A 13240-nucleotide genomic window follows, 5' to 3' on the forward strand; every position below is an offset into this window, starting at 1 on the left:
TCAGAACAGTGGTATTCGGGTTATTTCATTACATCAGACTTGGAAACGTGCCCTCGCCGCCCCACGCCGCATGTTCAAGCTGAACCGGCAGGAAAATAAAGCTTTTCGATTTTTGGACGTACTGTAGATCTGTGACCTGGGATGTGTTGTTGCTGGTGCGAGGTTCATTTTGAGTTGGACGTCAGAGATGGAAGCCCATCCTTTAATCAGAAGAACAAATCTTCTCTGTTCTGCTGCTTCTGTCCTTCCTTCACCCCTCCACTTCCTCCTCACCTATCCTGCAAACCTCTTTCCTTCTGCTCATCCTTCCCTACACCAACATGTTGGAGCCTCGTTGAAAACTCTTGCCAAAGCTTGAAAATGCCTCACACAGCACTTTTTCGATACTTTTTTTCCCCCTCATTGTCCTCTCTCTCCTTTCCCAGTCCTATCCTCCCCTCCTCCCTCTGCCTGTAACCAGAGCCCAGCCAGTGGGAGGGCTGCCAGCATCCAGTTTGCTTCTGCCCTTTTAAGGCCAAAAACCAGGAGGAACTTTTTTTCCAGTCAGAGGGAGTGTAGAAGGAGGGAGGACGACTTGAGTCGGAAGGAAGGAGGGGAATTGTAGTAACTCTGCTGTGGTTTGTCAGACAGGAGAGGTGGGAGGAGCCAGTGAGGAACAGGGTTTGGGATGTTTGATGCCGTGTTCGTGTTTCAGTCGTAAATGGACCATTTGGTTTTGAGTGTTTCCCTTATATTGTAGCAGTCCATCCGTCTTGACATGATAAGGAAACGGTGGAATGTGTGACATTTCGTTGGGGTCCAGCCTCCCTCCTTCACATAGAATGGTCTCTAGAGCCTGCTGTTGAACTCTTTGACCCATTTCACTTTTGATCAGTTTGACAAATATATTTGATTTGTTTCCACCTACAGGAGGAATAAACTCAATTTATAATGTTGTTATAAATGCTACAAATTACACTTGTATATAATTCATATTAGCTAAACCTGGACTCCCCAGAAGCCCATATTTCTAAAAGTGCCAAACGGTCCATCCACACAAAAATGATCCGTCTGTACAAGTTATGTAACATGTAGGACTCCAGTCAACAAGAGTAAACTGAAATTTTTGTAAAAAAAATCTTCGGCCCTCAATGTTTTTTTACTTGTTATTCTAGTTGTTGTTGACCTTCTGTTAGTTGTCCAAAGATTTTGAGCATGCAACACTCCTTCTCCTCCTATTATTTGGAGATACCATATCAATTTCAATTTTTTGGAACAAATGGTACGAGCCCTGGATTGAGTCTTTAATTTTTGCAGCATTTAACTTCCTCAGTACCTGATAAAGGATAGTGTGTCATTTGTCAATTTGCAAAGGAAGCATGTTGTTGTCCGACATCTGCCAAAACAAGAACTTCTTAATGAATGTTAAAAATCTCAAAAGTCTGAAAAGTGGGTTATGGCTATGACGCACCAGCCTGTATTAAAATTCTATAAACACGTAGATGGTGTGAGCACGGTGGCCGGGCTGAGCAGGATTGCGGGACATGTTCCAGTCTTTGTCTGACAAGGGCTTGGGACTAATGTGCTCCAGATGTTTCTCTCCAACCTGAATAATGTGCACAACCTCCTGCCCCTAGATTGACGTTTTCCTCTGAACTTTCTCCTCCTTTTTCCTTCTGGCTGCAATGCAGGGTCAGGTCGGGCTGCAGGTCAGGGGTTTCTGTGATGTCATAGCTATGTCACTTGGGCTTCGAGGAGAAGAGGGGATGGGGCCGCAGCCGCGAGCCAAACTCATGAGTCATGGGAGTTTTTTGGGGGTAAAACTCAGCGACAGCGCACTCTGCCCATACGGTAGCTTGAACACAAACGCAGACACACAAACTTGCACAGAGGCAGTGAGTCAGCAGCAGTCTTTGTCCCTATATGGGCTCTGGTAGACTTGCTCCGCTGTGGTTTGCCGAGAATGCTAGAAGATTCCAACAATGTTTAGTGGCTCTGAGTATCATTGTAAGAACACATGCGATCGAAGACATGAAAAAATATTCATTGTTCATTTGTTTTGTCGAAAACTAGCAAAGCTTTTATACTGAAAATGACTATTATATTATCATTACTATTATCTTACTATCTATTAACAGAAACGTATTTAAAAAACGGAATGCCCATTTCTGCTAGAAAACTCGGGCACAGACATTGACAGGACTTGGTTGTTTTATAGTTGAAAATAACTTGCGGGGGAAATGATGACTGGATGAAAAAACCCGGATGAACCTCCTGCCTGTGCTCGGTCATCTCTTCGCACACAAAGAAATGGAAAATTTCAAAACATTGTTTGTTGGTTGAGCTTCAATGTTTCCACTGATATCCTGGCAAATAGATCAGGTGATTATGGGATACTTGTTCAACCAATAAAACATATCGTTTATGTTTGTTACGAAGCAAAAGAGGAGGAAAGTCATTGTATATATAATTTCGCCAAAACCTGCCACTCCCACTTTTGTTCCCGTCTGTCTTAAACCATCCTTTTGCTGCGTCAACAGGCAGATTGCTATCTACCCCCCCCCCCCCATCCTTTCACTTATCAACATTCCTGCTACAAGTCCCAACATACATTTCATGCACAAGCATTTCTGCCATCCGAGCATAGTTTATAGCTGTCAGTGAGACTCCGGAGGCGATGTTTTCCTTCTGTCCCGACACACCCCTCTGACATCTCTGTCAACATTCACTGCGCCGTTGCTGCATCTCAGACGGAGCTACATCACTTTAGTGAGCCTGATAACAGTGATGGCTCACTTCAACACTTCATGTCTTTGCTGTTCTTTTCCACAATGGTTGAACTCAAAATGTCTGAGCATGTTGGTATGCAATCCTGACCTTGAGTAACTTTTCTCTGTTGCATGCTTCAAAAAACACCCACTTCATTCTCCACCGCCACTGGTTTCCAACTATCTAGCTTCAGTTTCTTCATATGGCTCTTGGCAGACAACTTGCATATTTAGACCTTTCAGTAGCCGCAACCCCCCAAACGCAGCCCCACTCTTATGCAAAAGAATCCCTGAATAAACACGCTCGCTTTCAATCCAGGAAGCCATTGTTGTTAGCTTCAGGCTGCTGTAAGCTACAAGTGCTGCTTTCCTAAACAGTATGTACCAAATTCAGCGGCCATTATATATATCGTAATTGTTACACTGTCTCTGAAAATAAGACAGACACCGATCTCACTGTCCACTTAAAATACAACTAATGTGAATATCAATCCACGGTCATTGTCTTTCCTGACCCTGTATTTAGGAAGGCATCAGGATTGTTGGGATTTTATAAGTTGAAAACCATGTCTGTAAATTTATTTCTTATATCTTATGATCTACAGACTCTAAAGCCATCGTCGATGGGAACCTGAAGCTGATCCTAGGTCTGATCTGGACCTTGATTCTGCACTATTCCATCTCCATGCCGATGTGGGATGAGGAGGAGGAGGCAGACGAGGGTAGACAGAAAACACCCAAGCAGAGGCTGCTCGGCTGGATTCAGAACAAACTGCCGGAGCTTCCCATTACCAACTTCCACCGGGACTGGCAGACCGGCCGTGCACTGGGAGCACTGGTGGACAGCTGCGCACCAGGTGAGGTGGCAGTTATCTGCTTTTGGAAAGATGTATGACAGTACAAACCATTACATTAAGTCCAGTAAAACAAACTCCTAAATCACTTCAATAAGACTTCCATTATGTAGTTAATGGGAGTCGTCAGGTGCAGAGACAGATAAGAGATATAACCTATAAAATAAAGGGAAAAATAAAACTATAAATTAAAATAAAAATTGTAGTCCTTGCTCATAGACGAATGGAATTTATTATTGATTTAAATAAATAACTTGCTCATCTGACATATATAAACTATGATAATTTTCCAGTTTACGTTTCTTTCACTACTTTCACTATGAGGGCCAGATAACCCATCCTTGTTCGAGGACGCGTCATCCTCCATTTCTGTGGTGGTTAAACCTTTCCTCAGACATTCCACAGCAAGATAAGGTTGAAGGGAGGAGCAAGTACAGTAGATGAGAGGAAAGTTAAGAGGGTTTCTATTTACATGCTTGGGATAGTTGGAATACCTTCAAATTGGGGAGATCTATAAGGATGAAAATGTTTAATTAAAAAAGGTCACATCAGAAAAAAGAATGTAGACCTCGAAGGAACATGGTGAAACCTGAAGTTGGACTCCAGGTCAAAGTAAGCAAGCTACAAGGCATCACCCTTGTAAGGGACCTAAGTGGATATTATTGGTCAAGAACATTGGTTCATAATATTTCAGATCAGTGAAATTAATCTCTGTCAACAAACTATTGCCCCCTTACACATGTTTTAGAGATTATGTCGGAGTGATTATTTTTCATGATTGATCATATATTCTTGATGATCTTTCCTTAGGTCTTTGCCCTGACTGGGACCAGTGGGATCAGACCAAACCAGTAGACAACGCACGTGAGGCCATGCAGCAAGCTGACGACTGGCTTGGTATCCCTCAGGTAAAATATATCTGAATATACATAGAGGTTATCCTCAGTAAAGAAAATGTTTTTGTTTGAATAAGTATTTTTTTTGATCCTACAAAACTGAAAGTGTAAGATACCGGTTAATTAATTGTTTGAGACATTGGAAGGTGAAAAAAACTAGGAGTGGAAAAATTAACTGAGGTAAATATTTTGTGAAGAATATTTTGAATAGGCAGAAATTATAACTGTTTAATAAGATTGAATACCGGTGTACGTAAACCACAGATACATAAACTAAAAATATTATATTCAAATTAACAAATCTACATATATACAGACAATTTTCATATTTGATATCCAACAAATCATGTAGGGATTTTCCAAAGTGAATTTTCACATTATATATTTTTTTGTTGTTTTATTAAAGCTCCTAAATTATTTATAAATAAATTAGTTTTCTTTTTTACCTCTGAATTAGCTTTTGTTTTCCAATCTATCAAGGTTGTTTCTCAAACTGCATTTCCTTGCATTGTAAAAATGTTGAATAGTTACGTTCACAACAAAGTGCTGTGGTAGCTCATAAACAAAAAGCTAACATTGTCATTTAGTGATTGTTTGATGCTCTAAAACCTCATTGCATGCCAACAGTTGCCTCTGTGGTGAGCCATGTTTCCGCCTCCAGCGCTGCCTCTGCTAAAACTGGCATCATGTTTTTCACTTTGTTCGTATTTGTGGCTTCTTCAGACAGATGCCGAACTTGTAGGTCGTCTTAGTCGCGTGTAGCTTTATGTCAGGTGCTGTCTGAGGTCGGTGTGTGGTTTTGTTATCACAGCTTTAGTTGATTTTGTTTCCATGGTGACTGCTTAAGCCCCTTCATCAACAAATAAACGTGGGTTATTGTTAAAAAAAAAAACGATCTGTGTGTATTCGTGTCTCTTAGGTGATTACCCCTGAGGAGATTGTTGACCCCAACGTGGACGAACACTCGGTCATGACGTACCTATCCCAGTTCCCGAAGGCTAAGCTGAAGCCAGGCGCACCTCTGAGACCCAAACTAAACCCCAAGAAAGCCCGAGCCTATGGACCAGGTACACGCACTCGCATCTGGAAGACATGCAGATGAGCAGCTGGATCAGTTTAGACTTGGACGAGGGGGATGTTTACAAAATCTAGAACTGAGCTGAAACATCTCATCTCTGCACACTCGCTTTTGGCGATGTTCAGATTTAACAAGATAAAGTGCATCAAACCTCCTTCCTCTTCTCTCTGCAGGTGTGGAGCCAACTGGAAATGTGGTGATGAAGAAAGCTGTTTTCACCGTGGAGACCATCAGTGCTGGGATGGGCGAGGTCCTGGTGTACGTTGAGGACCCTGCAGGCCACAGAGAGGAAGTAAGAATTGAAGGCTTGAAATTTACTTTTCCCGTCACTGGTTGTGCATTAATCCCTTTTATATTTTCCTCTTTAAGGCCAAGGTGACGGGTAATAACGACAAGAACCGCACCTACTCTGTCTTCTACATTCCGAAAGTTACAGGCATGCACAAGGTGAGATTTATTTGAATTATATCCTAAATAAAAAGACAAAATTGTTTTTGCTTGTTTCTGCCCGTCTGTAGTTTTTGATTCTACTTTGTGTGTCTGCAGGTCACAGTGTTGTTTGCAGGACAGCACATCTCTAAAAGCCCATTTGAGGTGGAAATTGGAATGGCCCAGGGAGACTCCAGCAAGGCCACTGCACAGGGACCCGGACTGGAGCAGGCTGGCAACATTGCCAACAAATCCACCTACTTCGAGGTCTACACAGCAGGTACCAACTACTCTAGTAGCAACGACTTGATCAATAGATTTGTGCTGGCTCACCATGAAAACATGAGAAATTGAACTCTTGCTTCACATGTAAAAGCACAGTATTCTACACAAAAAGGTACTTTAAGTAATTAAGTAGTTTTTTTGTTTGTTGTTGTTGTAGTTCTGAACTGAGCAGCAGTGATGAGATTTAGAAGGAACAGTCATTAACTTGAATGACTTGAATGAATCTTCCTAAACCCATGGTATTACAGATGGCCACCATATTCGAATCATCTATTATTTTTTATTCAACATGACTATGAAATGCTTACATCCAGTTTATATTATTATAAACCTAACCTACTTGGCGGAGGTGATAATTTGTGTTCTATTTAAGTCTAAACTTGGATCCAGGCACCTCTCACCTTCAAGCTGTGTCTGTCAGGTGCTGGTGTTGGAGAGGTAGAGGTCGTGATCATGGACCCGACCGGTAAGAAGAACACGGTCACGTGCACCATCGAGGACAAGGGCAACAGCAGCTACCGTTGCACCTACAAGCCAACTCTGGAGGGGCAGCACATCGTCTACGTCACATTTGCTGGCGGTCCGATCAATAAAAGTCCTTTCACGGTCAATGTAGGAGAAGGTAGGACTTATTTTTCTCGATGTTAAAATATTATGAACTAAAATGTTTTATTAGGTGATGGAATCAAAATGTATTTTGTTCTGGCAGCAGAAGTTCAAGATGTGATGCATTTAATGATTACACACACAATGATGGCTCAAGATGATCAATTCCTCTCTAATGTTGCTTCGCTTTTAAATTTGCTCTCCTCTCTGCAGTTGTGTCTAATACTCTGTTGCCCTCTTCTCCACTCTGCTGGATCTTCTCTGTGATAGGAACCTGAATCTGTCCTCCTTAGGACCCACTTCTTCCTTCTGCTATCATTCCCAGTTTCCTGGGATCTCTCTTGGGTATCGGAGCGCTTGTGTGTGCATGCATGGAGAACGTGTTTTTGTATCGCATCTCCTCATCTTGTGTTGTGAAATGGCATGTGTTGTGACTCGTCCTTCTTCATGTTGCCTCATCCATCTCCGTTTAGAGATTTCACTCTTCATCAGGAGCACTCTGTACCTCCATCTAGGGTCATGACTTGCTGTGAAGTGGGAGGCCTGAAACCAATAACACCAAGATTAGCTGCTGAAATGATACATGGCTAACAGGAAGAGGAACTTTGTAGTTGAGTCATACTGAGGAAATACGGGAGGATGTACTATAACAAATATTTAAGATATGGACATTTAGGAAAGAGGGGGAAATTTACTTTGGCAGAGAAAAAGGTAAAATAAAAACAACTTCCCAAAGCTGATGTAAATGAACATTTTAAACTGATTAAAATGAACTAAAGAAAAATAAAAAGCATCACTTCATTTAAAAAAAAAAAAAATGCTTGTATCTTTTCCTATTTAGGCAATTAACTTTATCTTTGACGACAAAGTTGGTCTGAAGATGATCTGCGTACATGTTTAAAAGACAATAGTAATTACAATTATATTTATAAGTACACTACAAGGAGCTGATGTATTATCACGATGTGATGGTTGACCCTCCCTTCCGTCTCTTTCACTTCCTCAACTCAGGATGATGGAGCATGTGTTGCATGAGATGGAAGCAAATGTTTTTACAACCTCTTCCAAAAAAACATGTGTAGGATAAATGTTTGTATGAGTCTATGTGAGAGTTTCTCTGAAGAGATGCAACTGTGACTCACTTCCTGGTGATAAACACTTTCCCCTTGTGTTAAGAATTTAAAGCTGTAAAGCCCCAACTTGACTTTTTGATGTTTGTAACCCTGTTGGCATTGGGGTTCCAATCCAAGTCCACATTATATTAATTACATTTTATTTAAAATTTACATACTGTCATTTTAAAGTACGGTTATCTCAATACACTTAACAGTTTAAACTTGATGCAGTTAGAAAAGATACAAAAAACTTTAAAATGAACAGAAATCATTATCTGCCTGAAGGCTTTTAATTTAATGACTCATTAGTTCGAACTCAGCTGGTCCTCTGCCAGAGTAGGGCGGCTACTTATCTATGTAAATTAAAAATAACTCTGCACTTCATTGAAAAATCATTTGCTTATTACCCCCATTTCTGGGATATAACAAAAGAGGCCACATCTCAACAGCATGAAAGTCGTAAACCAGTTTAATAAGATTGATCCAGCACCACCATCCCATCACCACCAGTCTAACAGCCACTAAACTCACAGATGCCCTTGTGCCTTTGGTCTGACTCTCTCCTCCTCCCTGCAGCCTGTAACCCCACTCTGTGCTACGCCAAGGGTCGTGGTCTGCAGCCAAGGGGTCTGAGGGTGAAGGAGACCGCCGACTTCAGAGTCTACACTAAGGGGGCTGGCACCGGAGAGCTGAAGGTCACCATCAAGGGGCCTAGTAAGTAACAGAACCAGAAGGTATTTTTTGACTTTATTATTAACCTTTTTGTTTGGTGCAGAGGGTCTTGAGGAGCCTTGCAAAAGGAAAGACCAGGGCGATGGTGTTTTTGGATTTGAATATTATCCTACCACACCCGGAACCTACAGCATCACCATCACCTGGGGAGGGCAGCACATCCAGTGCAGGTAGCCATGATGACAACTACTGTCATCCTTTAGTAGCGTTTCCACTAATAACATTCTGCTCTTGTTAGTCCGGTTGAGGTCAAGGTCGGTCCAGATGCAGGTCCGCAGAGGGTACGGGCCTGGGGTCCGGGACTGGAGAGAGGCGTGGTCGGTAAATCTGCGGACTTTGTTGTAGAAGCTGTCGGGGAAAACATCGGCACTCTGGGTGAGCGAGTTTAGCTTAAACGCATAATTATGTTCTTTTTATTTAACCAGCTTAGTTTGTTAATGATTCAAGAATACATTGTAACTGTTTGTTTTTGTTAATTGAGGTTAATTCAATGTTAATATTGTTTCTCATTCGTTCTAAAACACTAACATTTTCTTTGAGCTAAGCTTAGTTTATCATATTTATATAGTCTACTCAATCTTTTGGTCTTGATTGACAGAAGCTTCATCGGCTATTTTTCATTCTGAACATTTGAAGCGAAGCTGTTTGTCTTTTAATCTAATCTATCATTTTCTAGCTAGTTTAGCATTTTGGATTGTTGAGTACACTGAATGCGTCCCTTTTTTTCATTCCTGGCATGTGTTTCTGGCGACATCTAGGTTTCTCCGTGGAAGGTCCTTCTCAGGCCAAGATTGAATGTGACGACAAGGGTGATGGGTCTTGTCACGTGCGCTACTGGCCCACTGAGTCAGGAGAGTATGCGGTGCACGTGCTCTGCAACGGTGAAGACATCCAACATTCTCCCTTCATGGCTGAGATCGTTCCTCCACCAGGCAAAGACTTCTACCCAGAGAAGGTTCGCACAATCAAGATAAACCATTTTCATAGGCATGTTTAACTCATCTGAGATGGTGTGTTTTAGGTGAAAGCTTATGGTCCAGGTCTTCAGGGCAGCAGTCTGGCTGTTGGGAAACCAGCAGAGTTCACTGTGGACGCAAAGCAAGGGGGAAAGGGTGCTCTGAATATTGTTGCTCAGGTAACTTAAAAAACGACTATTTTCACACTTTTATAACAGGGCCGTTATAAAATATATATATATTTTTTTTACCTTAGGATGGAGAAGGAAATCCTGTGGATGTCCAGGTGAAGGATAACGGCAATGGCACATACACCTGCACCTATACCCCACGCAAACCTTTAAAACATACGGTGATGGTGTCCTGGGGTGGAGTCAACATCCCTGACAGTCCCTTCAGGGTATGTTTTTTTTTTTTTTTTTTAACCCTATCTGGATTAATTGGAAAATCAAGAATGTGATATGTTGATTTGGATAAATGTAAAAAAGAATATTGATTAGCCATTAGTGTTCGAAAACAACCTGATTATTTAAGTTTAAATGTATGTAGTTGGGCAAGGAATTTATATCACAATATGGTTGAATGCTTTCATGTGGCTGATTTAAAAACTGATTTAGATTTTCTTTTTCGGCCCAGATTGACATCGGCGCAGGTTGTCATCCAAATAAAGTGAAGGTATCAGGACCCGGAGTTACCAAGACCGGACTCAAGGCCTTTGAGCCAACCTACTTCACTGTGGACTGTGCAGAGGCTGGACAAGGTAACGGCAGATTTATACACATTCTGAAATTTTGTATTGGCATGTTGATTGGAAAATAGAAAGTACGTGAGAAACCATCAGCAACAAACGTGTCAATATAGATTACATGTCATGTACTTGGACAAAGTATGAAAACTGATTTCACTTTGATTAACAGGCTAGAAATGTGTAAATATTAAATCAATTATACTCTTAATTAATTAGATTTAAACATTTTACAATATCAACTTTCATTGTTATTATGTTGTGAATTTATTTTAAATGATCTTTTCAGGGGACATCAGCATCGGAATAAAGTGTGCACCCGGAGTGGTGGGACCAGCGGAGGCGGACATCGACTTTGACATCATCAGGAACGACAACGACACATTTACAGTCAAGTACACGCCTCCTGGAGCAGGCAGCTATACCATCATGGTTCTCTTTGCTGACCAGGTGAGTTAAATTCAAGATTACACAGTGTAAAGATGTGATTCAAATGTTGCGTTTTGCTGCTCAGGCCATTCCCATGACCCCCATCCGGGTCAAGGTTGATCCTGCACACGATGCCAGCAAAGTGAAGGCAGAGGGTCCAGGACTCAGCCGGAGTGGTGAGACTTGCATTTCACTGCAATTTCATCTTAATAGACTAAAAAAAACTTACTTCATAAATATTCTTATTAACTTGTGTCAGGTGTGGAGTTGAACAAGCCAACTCATTTCACTGTGGCCACCAAAGGAGCAGGCAAGGCCAATCTGGACTGCAACTTCAGTGGTCCGACAAAGGCAGAGGCTGTCAAGGACTTTGAAATCATCAACAACCATGACAACACACACACAGTTAAATACACACCTGTGCAGCAGGTAAGATGTCAATAGTATGCTATTATTTTAACAGAAACTAATCCCAAAATTGCATTCTATTAGTTGATAAAACAATACACTGGGACACTTAAAATTGATCGTGCATCTTTTTTCATAATCATCCGTGTAACTTCTCTCGCTCTATAAGGGTCCTCTGGGAGTAGCTGTGACCTACGGGGGAGATCAGATTCCCAAGAGCCCCTTCAATGTTGGTGTGGCTCCCACTGTGGACCTCAGCAAGATCAATGTGACAGGCCTGGGAGACAGTATGTACTTGCTCTGCTTCTTTTTCTTTATTTCTGTGGGGTGATTTTTGATTGGAATTCCTTCTTGATTAGGTTTCTCCTTCATAAAATAGAATGCAATGCACTAACTCCTAATGTGGTTCATATAAGTTTAACAAGAAATGTTTTACTAGAACTTTGTTTTTCCCATTTCCTAACAAATGTCACATGTGTCCTTCTTTTAAAAACATGCATGCGAATTGAGGGGAAAGGGGAACAAGATAAACAATGACCTGAATGTTACATTGTGAATGATGAAGGTGCACATTATACTACTGATAATGTGATGATCATATCTTTGCTTGTTTGTCTTGCAGAGATGACGGTTGGGAAAGACCAGGAAGTGACCGTGAAGTCAAAGGGTGCAGGTGGTCAAGGCAAAATAGCTGCTAAGGTGACCGCACCAACAGGCAAGCCAGTGGCCAGCAAGGTGACTTTAAACATTCACTGATATTATTTTAAGGAAATTTCATCATTCTGTCATAAACGGAATGTATTAACAAGTTATGTTTCTGTGAGCTTCCTTTTTGCGCTCAGTCATCTGTCTAGCATCGTAAATTACAACTTGGAACTCCCAGCAACTTGATCCAGATGTTGCAAAATAGCATAAGTGCCATGATATGACAACTTCACTTACCCACCACTTCCTAACAAAGTTGCATTATAAAATAGTTTTTTAATAAGCAAGATTAAAAAAAAAATTGCTGGAGTTTTAAATAATAACGTTCATACTATTTTCTATACAGGTTGAGCCCGGGTTGAGCCCAGAAACCAGCCAGGTGAAGTTCATCCCTCGGGAGACCGGACCTTATCAGGTTGAGCTGACCTATGATGGAATTCCAATCCCAGGGTCTCCCTTCAAACCTACTGCCTATCCTGCCTCTGACCCATCCAAGGTTTGTTCCTTGTTTAGAATCATAGTATTGTATGTACTTACGGTGTCATTTTTAACCACCCAAGGTGCGCTGCTCTGGGCCAGGCTTGGAGCGGGCCAAGGTTGGGGAGACCGGGGAGTTCATCGTGGACTGTACAAACGCAGGCCCGGCTGAGCTGACCATCGAGATCATCTCTGACAGCGGCACCGAGGCAGAAGTTCACATCCAGGATAACGGGGATGGAACCTACACCATCACGTACATCCCGCTCTACCCCGGCTCCTACACGCTCACCATCCGCTATGGTGGACAGGATGTCCCCAACTTCCCCGCTCGCCTCACAGTGGAGCCTGCTGTGGATGCCAGCGGCGTACGTGTGTTTGGACCAGGAGTGGAGGGAGGAGGTAAAGAAAGACATCTTCGATGACATTTTCTGCATCAGATAATGTCACAATTTGACTAAATGATACCATTTTTCTCATATTTTACATCCAGATGTGTTTCGTGAGGCAACTACAGACTTTACAGTGGACGCTCGAGCTCTCACACAGTCGGGAGGCGACCACATCAAAACTCTCATCAGCAACCCTTCCGGCAGCCATACTGACGCCCTCATCACTGACCTCAGAGACGGCACCTACAATGTGGAGTACACCCCCTATGAGGAGGGTAGGTTTCCCTCAAACGTGGGGTAGATGTCCTTCAAAATGTTGTCATAATGGATTAGAATTTAAATATAGATCTTTTAGCCTCTGATATTTCCTTTTACTTACTAATAAG

The 13240-nt window shown here is 41.9% G+C and overlaps 1 protein-coding gene across 3 annotated transcripts in view; it reads left to right on the top strand.

The window, feature by feature from the left end:
• Nucleotides 1-13240, top strand: part of flna (filamin A, alpha (actin binding protein 280)) — a 32962-nt gene that overhangs the window by 9203 nt on the left and 10519 nt on the right. For all 3 annotated transcript variants that reach the window (XM_087781621.1, XM_087781622.1, XM_087781623.1), the window contains exons 3-24: nucleotides 3353-3604; nucleotides 4412-4509; nucleotides 5417-5564; nucleotides 5749-5867; nucleotides 5945-6022; nucleotides 6122-6284; nucleotides 6711-6911; nucleotides 8587-8724; nucleotides 8786-8912; nucleotides 8981-9117; nucleotides 9501-9697; nucleotides 9764-9877; nucleotides 9955-10098; nucleotides 10335-10458; nucleotides 10733-10893; nucleotides 10958-11048; nucleotides 11132-11301; nucleotides 11450-11567; nucleotides 11903-12015; nucleotides 12332-12481; nucleotides 12546-12864; nucleotides 12956-13129. In XM_087781621.1, the coding sequence (XP_087637747.1) occupies nucleotides 3353-3604; nucleotides 4412-4509; nucleotides 5417-5564; nucleotides 5749-5867; nucleotides 5945-6022; nucleotides 6122-6284; nucleotides 6711-6911; nucleotides 8587-8724; nucleotides 8786-8912; nucleotides 8981-9117; nucleotides 9501-9697; nucleotides 9764-9877; nucleotides 9955-10098; nucleotides 10335-10458; nucleotides 10733-10893; nucleotides 10958-11048; nucleotides 11132-11301; nucleotides 11450-11567; nucleotides 11903-12015; nucleotides 12332-12481; nucleotides 12546-12864; nucleotides 12956-13129 (3336 nt within the window). The remainder of the gene's footprint in view (nucleotides 1-3352; nucleotides 3605-4411; nucleotides 4510-5416; nucleotides 5565-5748; nucleotides 5868-5944; nucleotides 6023-6121; nucleotides 6285-6710; nucleotides 6912-8586; nucleotides 8725-8785; nucleotides 8913-8980; nucleotides 9118-9500; nucleotides 9698-9763; nucleotides 9878-9954; nucleotides 10099-10334; nucleotides 10459-10732; nucleotides 10894-10957; nucleotides 11049-11131; nucleotides 11302-11449; nucleotides 11568-11902; nucleotides 12016-12331; nucleotides 12482-12545; nucleotides 12865-12955; nucleotides 13130-13240) is intronic.

The sequence above is a fragment of the Callionymus lyra genome, chromosome 19, assembly GCF_982586985.1.
Source record: "Callionymus lyra chromosome 19, fCalLyr1.hap1.1, whole genome shotgun sequence".
NCBI classification, from domain to species: domain Eukaryota; kingdom Metazoa; phylum Chordata; class Actinopteri; order Syngnathiformes; family Callionymidae; genus Callionymus; species Callionymus lyra.